The following is an 18005-nucleotide window of genomic DNA, read 5'->3' as shown; positions in this document are numbered from 1 at the left end:
CACTATAAGGATACGTAGGCAGGAGAATTCATATTCTCCGTGAGCTACCTTATCTATTGCTACCCTATTTTTTAATTAATCATTCTTCATTCATCAATCAATACCATCTTTTGAGATCAAATATAATTTTTCCTTGGTTTCCATGTTCATCCTTTTAGGCCGCCTAATGAATAGTCTGCCTTGTGAACCAAGAGTTGTTTGGATTTTCTTATGGGTATCATACTCATCCTTTTAGGACGCCTAATAAATAGTCTGTCTTGTGAACCAAGAGTTGTTTGTGCTATGCAATCAAACACCTAATTCAATCTTTTTTTCAATCGTTCCACTAGTTTTGTAGGCCCTCAGTTGTTGGTTCATACCAGTTTTGCTCTTGGGTTCGAAGCCAATTATTTTGTGAGTTCCCTTAATACCATTCTGTTAATGCAAGTTATAATCTCCATCACTCTCAGTCTCTTTCTTTGTTCTCGTAGTTCCGAACTACGATTGCTATGATTTTCTTATTGCACAATGAGAATACGTAGGCACGAGGATAAAAATCCTTGGCGAGCATACTTCTAATTTTTCCTCTTCCGCCTTAAGGCATCAATCATATCTTTCATAATCCATTATCTACCTTCGATCATAAATCGTTCACCCAGTGACATATTATTCCTTGGACATCGAAATACACTTTCTTTGGAATTCCTATACATCCTTTTAGGAGGCCTAATGAATAGTCCACCTTTGTACCTAGAGTTGTTTGGATTGTCCCCAGACATTTAATTCCTCTTTTTGGCCAATATGCTTGTTTCTCTCTATGGTACTAATCCCATTTCTATTATGGATTCCAATATACCTTGACTTTTGGTTTCAAACAATACTTCTTCAGCCACTTGTTACCAAATACTTGATTTTGTGACTTTGGTCACTTCACTCCATTCATCTCCATGATGCATTCATACTCTATCTTCATTCATATCATGTGATATACCTATTCTTTGATCTAAATACAATATTTCTTTGTGCTCCATCTTGTACCTCTCTATGAACCAAGAGCTATTTTTACTATGTAATCAAACACTTAATTCAAACTTTTTTCGGTTATTCCAACAAAGTGTTGTAAGCCCTCACTTGTTGGTTCATACTAGTTTTACTCTTGGGTTCACGTTTTCACCCCTTGTTGGAGTTCAAATCATATAATTCTTTGGTTTAGAACATACTTTGATCACACTTCCTTTTCATCTCCCACCATTAGTTCTTTGAACTACGGAGCTCTGAATTCCTTATTGCATTATGAGGATACGTAGGCATGGGGGCCCCAATCCTCATCGAGCACTTTATCTATTTCTTTTTTCCCCATTCTTTTGCGAGTAATCTCTAAATATAACACCTATTCGAGCGAGAACAATCAAAACGGTTCCCATGGAGTACCATGGATGTTTGGGGTGTTAATACCTTCCCATTGCATAACTGACTTCCTTACCCAGTATATATCTTCCCCCCGGGTTTTATCGATGTTTTCCCATCCCTTTGGGGATAAATAAAGTTCGATGGCGACTCTGTTATATGTTCGAGCGTGCGATAAGTTCGGGTATATTTCCGCTAGCTCCAGCTGGTGACTCTGCTGGGGAATTTACTTCTTGGAGCATTTCCTAGTCACTAAAAGAAGTCGAGCCTAGTTTTGATTGCTTCTCCATTAGTTTAGGTGCTTACCTTTATAGATTTACTCGCTTTATTTATCATATTTACTTTATTGTTCTAGATATTGTTATGAGTATTATCTGTTATGCTGCTGTTGGGATGGGATATACTACATGAGAGGAAAGCTCTATAACCGAGCTTATTATACACATAGGATAGACTTGTGGATAGTCGTGTACGCCTGCGTTTCGCGCGTTTGGTTGTCACGAGAACCACACCCATACTAGATTTACTTGGAAGTACTTTTGTCCTGTGAGTATTCACTACGGTAGGGTATTTTCATTTCAAGTTGATGACTCTGGGAGACCTTCTAGGGACAATCTTGGAGCATAGTCCATACCTATGAGGTGGATATGGGTTTTCATTGCAGGAAGCCATAAGACTCTACCTACCTTGTTAATCATATTGCGTCGAACTTTTGAACCTATAACGAATGGCATATACAGATTATTCATAATGTATCAGAGTTTTGAATCTGCGTGACTTATATCATTCCATCATTACATTATCATTCATCATGACAAAAAATTTGCATATGCATTTCTTTTCTAGGAATCCAAGAGCCCAGTTTGTTGACTAAGCATCTGAGACTAAGCATGAATTCCGAGAGGAGAAGCATTCACAGTTACAAGTTCCTGGAGCCTCAGCTGACTGTTTTGAGATGATTGGGGGCACGTCTAGTTTTGGGAAACATAGATGATTTCAAGACATCTTATGGCAACCTTTTGGGAATCCTGAACACTGAAGTCAATACCACTGTTGTGCACACCCTGGTGCAATTCTACGATCCTCCGTTGAGATGTTTTACATTCCAAGATTACCAGTTGGCACCCATATTGGAAGAGTATTCACACATTCTAGGTATTGGGATAAAGAACCAAGTGCCTTATGTTCGCACTAAGGAACTCCCCAAATACCAAGTCCTTGTTGAAGCCCTCAACATATGGAAGAAGGAAGTGGAGCTGAACTTGAAACCTAAAGATGGAATTCATGACTTCACCTCAAAGTTTCTAGTAGATAAACCCATTGTCTTCGCCGAAGCTGGGAGTTGGAAGACCTTCAATACCATTCTAGCTCTACTAATCTATGGGATCATATTGTTTCCGAACATGGAAGAATTCGTGGACCTGGCTTCTATTCACATCTTTCTAACTCAGAAACCTGTTCCCACCCTTCTCATTGATACTTAATGCTCCATCCATGTGAGGACCGAAAAGAAGAAAGGAACCATCGTCTGATGTACTCTTTTGTTGTATAGATGGTTTATTTCGCATCTACCCAGCAAAGGTCCCTTCATTAAAAACAAAGGCACTTTAAAGTGGTCTCAGCGGATCATGTCCTTGAACGCTAAAGACATCTCTTGGTATTCTCGAATCTATGACAGCGTCAAACGCATCCTCAACTGTAGTGATTTTCCTAATGTACCTCTTCTTGGTACTGTAAGACCCCAATTTTGGCCCTAAGAACCCTCATGGCATCATAACATTGCATTTGCAAAGCCTCAAGGATCATAGGCATCTTGGTTCCCTTTGCTTGTGGGTGGGACCTCTTGTGAGTGGGTTTGAGATCACCAAGCATTCTTGAATTATATATCGTTTCTTTTGTCATTTTATGTACTAACCAAAAGCACAAAAATATGTCACTAACATGTTTTGTTTGTAGCTTTGAGCAATCACAAGGTCAAAGGCCTCTAGGAGATCCTTTGTACAATGATATGGCCAAAAGAAGATGAAGGCAAGCATGGCAATGGTTCCCAAATCTCTCATCCATAAAATATTCCTCCCTAGTATCTCAATTCATCATTTTGATCAAAGCAAATCAAAGGGTTTGAAGTTTGTGTCCCAAAGAGCCCTAATTCATCTGTGTACCAAGTATGCCTTGCTAATGAAGCAACCTCAGCCCATGGTCAAATACAATCAAGGGAAGTTCTCTAATTCATCATTTCATGCATATTTGAGCTTATTTGAGTATCCTCAATCATCAATTCATCAAGATATGAGTTGTGGACTTGAGAAGTTGATCAGTCAATTCATCTGACTATTTTGAAATGCACTAAGACCTAACTTTTTATGTGTTGGTCAAATAGGGGTGATCCCAAAATAAAAAATGTTCTTAAGAACAATATGAACAACTTTCATGTTCATCAAAATTTTATTTTAAGCTTTTAAGGTCATCTCTCATTCCAAGACATTATAGGTCATTTTGACTGAAACCCTAATTTTGGGTCAACTTCCCAAGAACATAACTCATTCTTTTTTTATGATTTTGAGGTGGGATCAAATGCATTGGAAAGCTTAAGATGTCGAATTAAAATGTTATGTTGAACAAAATTTCAAAATCTCAAAGGAAATACATGTGATAATGCAAGACATTATAGTCACTTTGGACCAAATGCATTGAAAGGCAAAAAAGTCCAACTTCAAGTGCCCATAACTTCTTCATCAAAAATCCAAATGATGCAAAATTTAAGTCCATTTTGATTGTCTTGAAAATATATACAACTTTGATGTTGGAGTTTTTTTATTTGAGGCTTGCATCATCAAAACAGAAGGGCTTGAAGTTGGTTCAATTTGACAAAATTCTCAAAGGCATATTTTGCACTATGAACTTCATGGCCTGTTTTCATAAATTTCCACACTTCAAATGAGTTTTTGTCCAACATAACATTTGTTCCTTATGTCAAGACCTTTCCAACCATTACCCACATACTTATGTTTGGATTTTCTAAGTGGCATTTTTGAAGAGGGGAATAGTTTGGTGCATTTATGGAAACTTGATTAAAACTCATTGCACACTCCAATTACCTCACATCTACACGTCCATTTCAGATTGAATTGACTTTAGCTTGCCATTCCATTAGGATTTGGGCCCTCCATGCGCCTGTACAGGCCCATGCATGGAGGCCCTCTCCATTCATGCACATGAAATGCTCATGCTTGCCTTTGCCTTTTGCTATAAATAAGTGTGTTAGGCTTCATTATGAATCAACCTGAAGGGGCATGTTATGCTGCAAGAATCACTCCCTAACCATACCTAAAGGAATTCACTCTTTCAATTCAAAATTTCAGATCTGATTTTCAACTACATTGGTTGATTATCAGACTCAAAATTCCTTGGCCTTGCTTCATCTTCAGCTCTAGATCACACTGCAATCAATAGCTTTGAAGAATTATGCTCAATAGATCCACATTTCTAAGGTTGATACACAAAATTTTCTTCTTCGAAACTCACTTATTGTTGCCTGTTTCTTGCATTTATTGGTTTGGCTGAAGTCCTCTCATCAGATGCATTTGAATTGTGCTTTAAATTTTGCAAATCCATTGAGTTCCAGTTGGACACCACAGAATTCAAGCTCTGATTCCTCTTGATATGGAAGTCTAGAGCTGAATTTGTTGGTACAGGGGTGATGTACAGCACCCCAGCTTTCCAATGATATGAGGATCGCCCATTTTTGTTAAGATTTTTGAACCTGCAAATGTCACCGCAAAACGCAAGCTCGCCGGAGAAGACGGTGGTGTACACCACCGTCTCTTGCCAGATCAAATCTGAGCCATCAGATGCGTTTTCCAGATCAAATCGTGGCCATCAGATTTTATGACTTATTTTAATGCCTCGTGTGTCTCATTGACTAAGGCCTACCATGAGCGCGCGCATGTGGAGCGTCTGATCAGCCACGTCAATTAATGAGGCTTGATCAGACGCCTGTGGTTTTTTCTGATATTCTTAATTTCCATTTTATTTCTTTTATTTCATTTAACTTCAAATATCCATAACTCTTTCATTTTAATTCCAGAAAATATGGGACCAATTGCATTATTTCTCTTTTTAATTCTAGTTTCTAAAAATGATTTTTAATATTTTTTATTTCATCATTTGATATTTTTTGTGAATTTGCTCTTTTCTGGTTATTTTTAATTCATTTTAAGTAGTTTTTGATATTCAAAAAATACAAAAATATTTTCCCAACCTATTTGAATGATGGTGGATCTATGAAAAATATTCTCATCAATTTTTTAATTGATTTGAGATTTATTTGAGATTTTAGTTCAATTAGGTCATTTTTATTTATATTTAATTGATTAAAAATAGTTTCTGACTTTTAAAAATGCTGAATTTTTTGTCAAACTTTGTTTGACCTTGTTGAACTTGGGATAAATCACTTGGACCTTTCAAGGTTGATTTGAAGTGATTTTGAAGTTTGACATTCCTTTAATATTTTAATTCAAGTTTATTTTTAATATTAAAAATGCCAAAAAATATTTTGTTCATGTCTTGACTTCCAATCTTCATCTCATTTCTGTTTTTGATTGTTTGACCATGATTCTCAATGTCATTGGTCAACACTTGTTGATTGGTACATTCTATATCATTTAATGTCCTTTATTCTTTTCATTTTCATTATCCATCATTCTTCTTCATCTCCTTCTTCTTCTTCTTTCTTTTTGATCAATGAGTTAAAGGTTGATAAGTTAGCATTGATTAGGGAGGCTTAATCTTCTTTGATGCAAATCTAATTCATCTTGATCAATTGATCAAATGAATGGCTTTGCATTAATGATAGGTTGCTTCCTAAATCATGCAAAAGACTTAAACCAATACAAGATCAATTCTCTTTTTCTTTTTGGCATGGCAAGTTATTGGAACTTGATTCACTAATCAAGACTTCTAACTTGTGTTGTTGCCTACATTATTATTGACCGACCTCAGATAGTTGTGACTTCTACATAAGTCCAATTACGATTGCTTAACATAGCGCTAAATTTGCCTTATAGCACACTAACTACTAATACTAACCATTAACAATTAACATTTACTTTTTGCACTTTACTTTTATGCAATTTACTATTCTTGTACATATTATTCATTTGCTTTTTCCTTTGCTCACTTGAGCACATGTTTATGTTAATGCAATTTTCCTTTGCTCATTTGAGCACATGTTTATGTTAATGCAATTTTCCTTTGCTCACTTGAGCACATGTTTATATTAATGTAATTTGCCTTTTACTCACTTGAGCACATAATTGTGTATATATCATTGTGCTTGTGTTTTGTTTTGATTATTGTGGACCATATGCAAGGAAATGGACAAATGGACATGGTTTTTAGGACTTTTCCCTATGCAAATTGGAATAAAAGGATCTTGATATGAAGATGGATTAGAAGGACCAAACCTCTAAACTCATTCTTGTCCATTCTTAATTTGTTGTCATGAAACTTTTGATGTGTGTGCTCTTGTGCTAGGAAATCCTATGAGAGCTCAAATTGAGGAACCATTGCCATGTTCATCCAAAGTGAAAGATACAAGATGCATTGAGGATCTCTTGAGAGACTTGTTTAATTATTTCTTGAGCTTACTATTATTTTGCTTGCATATTCCAAAGGATGGGAGCTACTTGGATCATTAATATGATCTCAAGAGAGGAACTCCATTTGTGGTCTTGTTTCTTATCCCTTACCTCTTGTATGATTAGGACTTTAGCCATTCTTCTTCTTCCCTCCACTCTAACCCAAGCCAAAACTTTTGTGCAAACATTTAACACTTGTTTTCAACATTAGAAACCTAAGCCTTATGCTTTTGATTTTCAAACTTTCTTTTCATAACACTTATTTTAAATTGAACTTCTAAGTCAACTTTGACCATTTTGTACATACTTTTCATTGGTAAATATAACCCATTCAAATACCTTTTTTGTGGTTTCAATGGCCACTTTCTTAATCAATTTTTTTCACAATCTTTAGCTATTAGGTTTGAGTTATCCTTGAGGTAGATGTAATACTCACTTGTATCCTTAGTGATGGAAAATGAGTCTTCCATGCTTATTATAGGGTTAACCCCTCACTAGCATGTTGAAGTTATCCTCACATGGTGGATTTGTGGTTTTATGTTGAGTTTTCTCCCTTGGATAACAAAATACCTTAAGGCTTTTGGACCAATCAATTCACCAACTCATTTTGAGATTTTTACCCCGAACTACGAGGTTTTGATCCTAATCTTTTTTAAGATGGTACGTAGGCAATGGGTTCATCCATCCAAACACAAAATGTAAATAAACTTGTATATTCTCTTCTCATCTCTTCAATCATGTTTGCACAAATAAATTTTCACAAAATACCAACCGTACAACCAATATGAAAAGGGCTCCCTAGGAGTACCTAGGATGTTTTGGGTGCTTAAAACCTTCCCATTGCATAACCAACCCCCTTACCCAGATCTCTGACATTTTTACAAGTTTTTGATTTGATAAAACTTTTAGGTTTTTGTTTAGGACTTTAAGCTTTTCAGGTATTCAAGGTAGAAAAGGATTAAATACTAACGTATCCAAGGTAGAAAAGGATTAAATACTAACGTATCCAAGGATAAACAGCTGCCCCTATTTATTCTTCTTGAACCTGAATACAAGAATTGCATAAGCTTTTCAGGTATTCAAGGTAGAAAAGGATTAAATACTAACGTATCCAAAAAAATTCATGTTGGGAATGGATGTAATGTGATGAGAGCCAAGTTAAGGTTAGGATTTGGGTTAGTCAATGAAACTGGATTTTTATCTTTTCTTGTTTGCACGGTTTCATGTTATGCTTTATGAATGATATCCATGAGTGAAACGATGTGGTTTATGCATGATGATGATTTATGTTATGGTTAAGCTAGATGCTGACATGGAGGGTGGTGGGAGTTTTGGGCTAGGATAGTTGTCAGACAGACATGATTCTCTGACACCTATTTCATGTCGAATCGTTGCTGTCATATATATGGATTATGTCTGAAACATGGAGAGAGCTTGTACCTACGTAGCCTGCCTCTACCCTAATGCACCAGATATCTGCACCAACTCCACTAGTTACCAGTCGTGGAGTAGTCTCATCAGCTGAAGATCTCAAACTAACTTGCCCCAGTGTCAGTTTGAGATCTTACTCAGCAAATTGAGCCATTAAAGTCAAGAACCCTAAGCCCAAAATTTGAAATTAAATGGAGATGGAGGAGAATCAAACCACCAAACCTTGGGGTTTTGATTCTCCACTACCCAAGCTACAATGTGGTATCAAAATTTCAGCAAACAAGCAAGGGTGAAAATTCACCGACCTGTAAAATGGAGGATTGTCTTGGAATTTGTTGAAATTTGAAGGTGATGAAGATGAAGTGAAAACCAGAGGTATGCTACTTTGAACCTTTAATATTCTACTTCCACTATGAACCCTTCCTCTTCAGGAATCAACTCTGAATTTTTTTGAATTGAATTGTTGTTCTTGATGTTGATTATGTGAATATAGGGATGATTGTTGAATGCAAGAGGTTTAGCTTAATTGATAACAGACTTCAATGTGAATCTTGCTCAAATGGTGATTTGAGCTTTGGTGTAGGGAAGGGAATTGGAGAAGATGAAGTGAGAGGCGAAAAGTTGAATTTGCAATGAGTAATTTGAGAGAATGATCAAGTTCTGAGATTTTACTCCCCCTTGTGTTTTTATATAGGTTACATGTTTATATCAAATGGAGGTTCTGAGTTAGTGTTGATGTAGCTTGGAATTAGTTAAATGAGGGATGGAATTAGTTAAAATGGTTTAGAATTAGTTTGAAGAGGTTTGGAGTTAGTTTGATGTGTTTTGGAATTAGCTTTGGATTGTTATGACAGTTAGGGGATGTTAGAATAGCTTAAAGTTGATGATTTGAAGTGTTGGGGATACTTGGTTTAATGCATGAATGTTATGGTTGGTTGCTACATAATTATGTAAAGATTTCGAGGTGCATTGAGGCAAGCATTGGATCTGTTTTGGAGTGCAAAGGAAACTGCATTATTGCTGAAAAATGTTGTATTTTGGCCCACTGTCCCAGGGGAAATCGATTTACCAACCATGGAAATCAATTTCCATCATGAAAAATGTTTTTTTTACTCAAGCAGGGGAAATCGATTTCCCAAACATGGTAATTGATTTCCATCATCCAGAAATGCATTTTTTTGGCTACTAGAGCAGGGAAATCGATTTCCCAAACATGGTAATCGATTTCCATCATACAAAATGGGTTTTTTCCTTTGTTTTGATGCATGGGGTCATGTGTGAAGCATAATGGCTTGTCTTTCTTTGAATGAATGGAATTAATGGGTCATGGAGTGACTTGATCCAGTGGACAATGAATTTGTATCAATGGGATTATAAATCAAAGCATGAATGAATCTTGACATTTTAATGAAACCATGAAAGTAATGGATGAAGTGGGAATGAAATAAGACTCGGGTCAAATGGATCATGAGACCATGAGGTCAATGAAACATGAATACAAACATGCCTTGAATCAATCACATAACACCATGAATTAGGATTTACTAGGTCAAAGTTCAAAGATTTGTATCAATCAAGAATCTCAAGCCAGGAGAGAAGTCAACTCAAGTGTCGCATCAATGCCAATGAACCATAACCAGGGTTTCCACTACCCCAATGCAAACCATATGGTTCACAAACTTCAAAGCTAGGGACTAGGGTTTTGACTAAGCGTAGATCAGAAAGCCAAACTAGCAAATCACTTGAATACCAATTATCCCTGATTAGGGTTTCAAACAAGGCCCAAAGCTCCACAGGTAACACCTCAAACCATGGACCCACAATTAGGGTTCAGAAGTCAGGTTAATTACACAGAAGGTCAAACATAAAATCCCATAGGAGCAAAGTTAAGAATTATTGTTTCAGCCCATAAGGTGTGCAATACCACCGCCTTCAAGCAAACCCCTTATTATTACCAGCCATAAACCTTGATTCTTTGATGCTTGTTAGCAAGTGTTAATCATGAATGATGATGCATATGAATGAGTCTTAAGGCATAAGTCATATGAGAAGCGAAAGGGGAGGGCAAATTTTGGGGTATAACATACATATGCATTTTCATGTCATGCATCATGTTGCATCTTGGTCTTGCTTTGAGTAAGTTTGCTAGGGGTCTTATATCTTTCTTGGTCTTTGTTCAGACAAGCTGTCTCACTGGTACAATACTCGAGCTAACAAATTGAAGAAGATGGATCATCTATAGCAAGAGAATTGTGAACTCCGTGAAGAGGTGACTACTTTGAGGGACAGATGTGAAGGGCTTACTGCTATGATGGAAACTCTGGTGGCTGCTCGGAATCAGCCTCATCCTCTTCAGAGGACTATGATTTCCAAAATTGTCTCTACACCCATTTTTGTGGCTCTAGTCAGTGCTCCATGGCACCACATGCCTTTTGGTTTCCCTTTGGGCATGCCTCCTAACTTTGTGCCTGAAGGGTATTAACCTGCTCTTGAGGTTTCTATGGATCAATCGGTCATGTCGGTACCACCTCATGTGGTTTATGCTGCTCCTTATGTTGAAGAACCCGTTTTTCATGTTGACCAGAGTAAAACTGTTGGCGTCTAAGAAAGGATGGACAAGTTTCAAGATCAGTTTCAAGCTATGTAGAAAAAGATTCAGGCTCTGAGGGGGAAAGATTTGTTTGGGAAGAATGCTCGTGATCTGTGCTTAGTTCCTATTGTGAAGACTCTGCACAAGTTCAAAGTTCTAGATTTCAAGAAGTATAAGGGAAACTCTTGTCCTTTATGTCATTTGGTAATGGACGCTCGTAAGATATCGACTTAGATTGACAACCATCAATTATTGATCCATTACTTTCAAGACAGTTTGACTGGTGCCGCTTTGAAATGGTACATGGGACTCGATAGCGCTTAGATTCGAACCTTCAATGACCTAGGTGAGGCTTTCTTTCATTAGTCAAGTATAATGTCTACATGGCACCAGACAAAGATCAACTTCGTGTTATGTCCCAAAAGGATAAAGAAACTTTCAAGGAGTACGCGCACAGATGGCACGAGATTGCTGCATAGGCCAGTCCTTCGTTGAAAGAGAAGGAAATAACCAAGTTGTTTTTGAAGACATTTAGTCCATTTTACTATGACTGGATGGTTGCAAGCGCTCCTAGTGATTTTTCCGAGATGGTAAATATGGGTTTGAGATTAGAATAAGGTGTCCGTGAAGGACGATTGAAAGAGGGTGGTTCATTTGACAGTTCCAGAAAGTATGGGAATGGGTTACCCAAGAAGAAGGAACATGATGCTAACGCTATCTCGCAAGAGAAACGTAAGAGGTCTCAGAAGAACAGTTAACGCCATCAACATGTGGCGTCAGTAACTCCATTTATTGATTCTGCTCTGGTTGTTCAAGTAGCACCGAGTTATCAACCGCGTTTTTAATAACATACGAATCAACAGAATCAACAGAATCGTGCCCAGAGGCCCGCATAATTTTATCCAATTCCAATGATCTATAAGAGTTATTTACTGCTTTAATACAGAAGAATTTGGTACAAACAAGAATTCCACCAGTTTTTCCGAAAGAGCTTCCATGGTGGTATAAACCTAATCATCATTGTGCATTCCATCAGGGGGCACCCGGTCATGATATTGAAAATTGTTTTACTTTGAAAGCTAATGTGAGAAGGTTATTGCAAAGTGGTATTTTGTATTTTTAAGACTCTAGTCCCAATGTAAAAGTGAATCCGTTGCCCAAACATGGTGGTGCAACTATGAATATGGTCGAAGGATGTCTATAATGACGATTTCCAATCTGCATTAAAAAAAATAAAAAAGGACTTGCAGGAACCACCAATCCTGATACCACCGGTTCCTGGTAGGCCTCTCATTATGTACCTCACAGTACTCGATGAATCTATGGGCTGCATTTTGGGTCAACATGACGATACATGCAAGAAGGAACATGTTATTTACTATCTCAGCAATAAATTCACTAAAGGCGATACCAAATACTCACTTTTAGAGAAGACTTCTTATGCTTTGACTTGGGTTGCTCGACATCTGAGATAATATATGATTTACCATACCACTTCATTGATATCCAAAATGGATCTGATGAAGTATATTTTAGAAAAGCCTGTTGTTAGTGATAGAATTGCTCGGTGGAAAATGTTGTTGACCGAGTATGATATTCAGTATGTGACCCAGAAAGCGATAAAGGGGAGTGTTCTGTCTGACTACCTTTCTCACCTACCTGTCAAAGGTTATCAGCCGTTGAGGTTTGACTTTCCAAATGAAGACATTATGTTTATCATAGACTTCACTATGCCAGGCTCCGAGATAAGCCCTGAGGAAGGCCCCGAACCAGGATCACGATTGACTCTCGTGTTCGACGATGCTTCTAATGCTCCAGGACATGGCATAGGTTATGTTATCACTTCTCCAACCAGTTTCCACCTTCCATTTATCGCTAGATTATATTTTGACTACACCAATAATATGGAAGAATATAAAGCATGTATCTACGGTTTGGAGGCGGCCATCGACTTGAGAATCAAGATTCTTGAGGTATACAGTGATTCAGCTCTGGTAATAAGTCAGGTAAGAGGTGATTAGGAGACTCGGGATAGCAAGTTGATACCTTACAAGGAGCATATCAGAAAGTTGGTACCCTACTTTGATGAAATCTCTTTTCATCATATTCCTAGGGAAGAAAATCAGTTAGAAGATGCTCTAGCTACGTTGGCATCTATGTTCATAGTCAAATGGAAGAATGAAGCACCAGTTATCCATATTGACCACTTAGATGAACCAACACACTATCTAGTAATCGAGGCAGATCCTGATGATAAGCCTTGGTTCTATAACATAAGGACATTCTTTGAGAAACAGCAATATCCCAAGGGTATATCCATTACTGATAAGAAGGCTCTGAGAAGACTCTCTTCCAAGTTCTTCTTAAACGGATATGTGTTATACAAGTGGAATTATGATTATGTACTGCTCAGATGTGTGGATAGACATGAAACTAGTACGATCATAAAATCCATACATGAAGGTTGCGAGGGTGTACATGCGAAAGGTCATGTTATGGCCAAGAAGATCCTTCGGGATGAGTATTACTGGTCGACAATGGAGGTTGACTGTTACAACTTTGTTAGAAGATGTCACAAATGTCAGATATATGACGACAAGATCTTTGTGCCACCAACTCCATTGAACGTTTTGATTTCTCCATGGCCTTTTTCTATGTGGTATATTGATATGATTGGGATGATAGAGCCTAAAGCCTCGAACGGTCATCGACTCATTCTGGTCGCCATCGACTACTTCATGAAATGGGTCGAAGCTGCTTCATATGCCAACGTCACTCGAAAAGTGGTTACCCGATTCATCAAGAAAGAGATAATCTGCCGCTGGGATACCTAGAAAAATCATCACTGACAATGCCAGTAATCTCAACAACAACATGATGAAGGAGTTGTGCGAAGAATTTAAGATCGAGCACCACAACTCTTCACCATACCGACCTAAGATGAACGACATCGTAGAAGCAGCTAACACGAATATCAAAAGAATCGTCCAGAAAATGGTCAAGACATACAAGGATTGGCATGAGATATTTCCCTTTGCTCTGCATGGTTACAGAACCTCGGTCCGCACATCCACTGGGGCAACTCCATACTCATTGGTATAAGGGATGAAGGTTGTCCTACCAATTGAAGTTGAGATCCCCTCACTCAGAGTCATCATGGAGGTTGGCCTCGATGAAGCTGAATGGGTTCAATCATGGTATGACCAGCCGAATCTGATAGAAGAAATGCATTTGACGGTCGTCTGTCATGGTCAGCTGTACCAAAGACGTCTCAAACGAGCATTTGATAAGAAAGTTCTTCCTCATGAGTACCGCACAAGGGAACTCGTTCTCAAAAGGTATTCTGCTATTCACTCATACCCGTGAGGCAAATGGACTCCGGACTATGAGAGACCTTTCATCATCAAGAAGGCCTTCTCAGATGGGGCTCTAATCCTCACAACAATGGATGGGGAAGACTTGCCATCGCCAGTTAATGTAGACATAGTCAAAAAATATTATGCCTAAAAAGAAATGAAAAAAGCCCACTAGATTAACCTTCACAAAATTTATCTAGGCAAAAATGGCTATCCCGATGGACCAAAAAATGAATTGTCCGTGCAAAAGTTAGGAAACAAATATAAAGCTCGCTAAGTCGAAAACCCGAAAGGGAGACTTAGGCAAAAAGGAGCATCCCAGTGGACGAAAAGAATAAAAAATGTCTAGGAAAAAGTTAGGGATAAAGGCATTGGCTATGATCCTTGAGCCTATTACCCTACAAGCTAGATATCAGATGGTCAAAGATCAATCCAAACATCGTCAGTCAAAGCGAGGTCTCAGGATTCAAATTCTACAGTGGACTAAGGCCAATGTTGTAATCAATGGAAAAAATATGCAAAAACTGTTTCCCATTGCCATTTCATTTATTTTGCAATTTTGGCAACACCTTCATCAAGGGTGTTTGCATCTTTGTACGCACTATATGTACGGTTCCATGTCAATAAGATTCGGTTCATTTCATCAAGTTTTTTTCTTCTTCCGTGTTTTGTATGCAAATAACTAATTTCTCTTATCTGCATAATGTCTTAAAATTTCAGAGAATAATAAAAGCTACACTAAAGGAAAACATTATGCATTATTGTAAAATCCCGATGAACTTAAAAGATGACTAGTAGCTCGTAAGTGTTTTGCTTGAACACCTGTGACATCCAATTGACTACTCTGTTGATTTTTATGCCTCAGTGTTCTCCATCAGAAAGGGAAGTCCCGGACGGCAGTATTACCACCTGGATCCCACAACATTCACCTTCCGATCTTCGATGACGAGTCAGAGCTCCCATCATAATGAATAACTATATCCCCCATAAATGACCTACAAACAAACATGCATGCATCATGAAAGTAAAGCATATATCATGCACCACGTTGTAGCGGGGTATTCATTACCTTTAGATTTATTGACTAAATCAAAAGTAAACCATACAAGTCGAGTCGCCACCGCACTTCTATTTATCCAAAGGAAAGGTTAGAAAGCGAACAAAAACCGAGACGTTTTATCGAATCAAAAACTAATAAAAATGTCAGAGATCGGGGTAAGGGGGTTGGTTATGCAATGGGAAGGTTTTAAGCACCCAAAACATCCTAGGTACTCCTAGGGAGCCCTTTTCATACTTGTTGTAAGGTTGGTACTTTTGTGAAAACTTGTTTGTGCAAACATGATTGGGGAGATGAGAGAAGAATATACAAATTATTTACAATTTTTGTGTTTGAATGGATAAACCCATTGCCTACGTACCATCTTAAAAAATATTAGGATCAAAACCTCGTAGTTCGGGGTAAAAATATCAAAACAAGTTGGTGAATTGATTTGGTCCAAAAGCCTTAAGGTCTTTTGTTATCCAACAGAGAAAACTCAACCTAAAAACCACAAATCCACCATGTGAGGATAGCTTCAACATGCTAGTGAGGGGTTAACCCTATAATAAGCATGGAAGACTCATTGTCCATCACTAAGGATATAGGTGAGTATTAAGTCTACCTCAAGGATAACTCAAACGTAATAGATAAAGGTTATGAAAAGTTTTTGATAAGAAAGTGGCCATTGAAACCACAAAAGCATTTGAATGAGTTATATTTACCAATGAAAAGTATTTACAAAATATGGTCAAAGTTGACTTAAAGATTCAATTCAAAATAAGTGTTATGAAAAGAAAGTTTGAAAATCAAAAGCATAATGCTTAGGTTTCTAATGTTTGAAAACAAGTGTTAATGTTTGCACAAAAGTTTTGGCTTGGGTTAGAGTGGAGGGAAGAAGAATAATGGCTAAAGTCCTAAACATACCAGTTTTATCTTGTCTTCTCCAGTGGAAGGAAAACAATTGATTATGTATTTTAAGACTCTAGTCCCAATGTAAAAGCGAATCCGTTGCCCAAACATGGTGGTGCAACTATGAATATGGTCGAAGGATGTCTGGGAAAATACCTAGTTTTCGATGTCAATTTGATCAGAAGATCCTTGGTCGAAATGCACGCAACTTTGTGCGAGTTGAGCTATTATGGGAATGACCATGCTTCTTGCCATATTTATTCCAGAAGTCACCGAGGGTGTGATGTGGTGAAAAGAGACTTACAAGAAATGTTGGATCAAAATCTTATTCAGATTATGAGGGACATGGATGTAGATGAGCATGAGGTGAACATCATAGCTCCCCGTTTTAATATCCTATAACCAGTTGTGATTTCATATAAAGGTCATAAGTATGTTATTTCTTGGTTGGTTATTCGTTTGGCGAGTCCTATGCCCTACGAGTCTTATAAAGATGTTCCTTACAAGTATAATGTTACCATGTTGGAAGATGGTAAAAAGGTGCATATTCCTTCTTTTTCATTTGTTGTGAACATTGTCGATGTAAGAGGTGTGACCCGAAGTGGTCGAGTATTTTCTGTTGCAGCTCCTAAGAGAACTGAAGATGTTGTGGTAGGGAAACCAACTCAAGAGAAAACTCCTATTATGCAGTCCGGCCAATCCAGCAGTATGGATCAGAGTTCTGATCAAGATGAAGTGCTGAAATTGATTAAGAAGAGTGATTTCAATGTGGTGGACTAGTTGTTGCACACCCCATCCAATATATTTGTATTATCTCTACTGGTGAGTTCAGAAGCTCATCGAGAGGCTTTATAGAAGGTCCTGGAGCAAGCATATGTGGACCACGATGTAACGATTGATCAATTTGATGGGATTGTGGCCAATATTACTACATGTAACAATCTGAGCTTTAGTGATGAAGAGTTGCCCGAACAGGGGAGGAACCACAATTTGGTTTTGCATATCTCTATGAATTGTCAGGAAGATGCCATGTCTAATGTGCTGGTGGACACTAGCTCTTCTCTGAATGTTTTGCCCAAGTCCACTTTGTCCAAAATTTCTTATGAAGGTGCTCCGATAAGATTCAGTGATGTTCTTATGAAGGCTTTTGATGGCTCAAAGAAAACTGTAATTAAAGAGGTTGATCTCCCGATGAAGATCAGTCTACTGTCGCAACTTAGAAGATGAGGAGGAGCAAGAAGTGCTAAACTTTGTGACGCATGGATCGATATTCCAAAATTGGGTTGTTGTTGATGTTCCTTCTGTTGTTCACTTATCAAAATAATATGTTATTTGTTGTTATTTTCAAAAAAAAATCATTTCACTATGCCCAAGGTGAACCAAGGTGAAAGTGAATTTATGAGGGCTTTGTTTCAGATTTTTATCATCATTAATAAAATGTTATTTCGTTTATCCATATTATGTTTTTCTTTTTGCTTCTTCTGAAAAATGGTAACAAAATAACCAAGATAATAATCACTTTTATATCTTCATCACAATGTGCATTTATTTGTTCATATTCCAAAGTCAAATATAAAATCATTGTGCAGATTAATTGTTAAACCCATTGAAAACAATGACCTTATGCCCTCTCCCAACTTTGAATTCCCTGTGTT

At 37.6% G+C, this 18005-nt stretch overlaps 1 protein-coding gene across 1 annotated transcript; it reads left to right on the top strand.

The window, feature by feature from the left end:
- Nucleotides 1–12557: 12557 nt before the first annotated feature.
- LOC127099641 (uncharacterized) lies at nt 12558–17130 on the top strand. Its single transcript, XM_051037401.1, has 3 exons — nt 12558–13059; nt 13213–13356; nt 16775–17130. Exons 1-3 carry the CDS (start codon nt 12558–12560, stop codon nt 17128–17130), a joined length of 1002 nt encoding a protein of 333 aa, XP_050893358.1.
- Nucleotides 17131–18005: the final 875 nt, after the last annotated feature.

This window comes from Lathyrus oleraceus, chromosome 1, assembly GCF_024323335.1.
Source record: "Lathyrus oleraceus cultivar Zhongwan6 chromosome 1, CAAS_Psat_ZW6_1.0, whole genome shotgun sequence".
Taxonomy (NCBI): domain Eukaryota; kingdom Viridiplantae; phylum Streptophyta; class Magnoliopsida; order Fabales; family Fabaceae; genus Lathyrus; species Lathyrus oleraceus.
The sequence above is the reverse complement of the archived record's forward strand: the minus strand, read 5'-3'. Positions and strand labels throughout refer to the sequence as shown.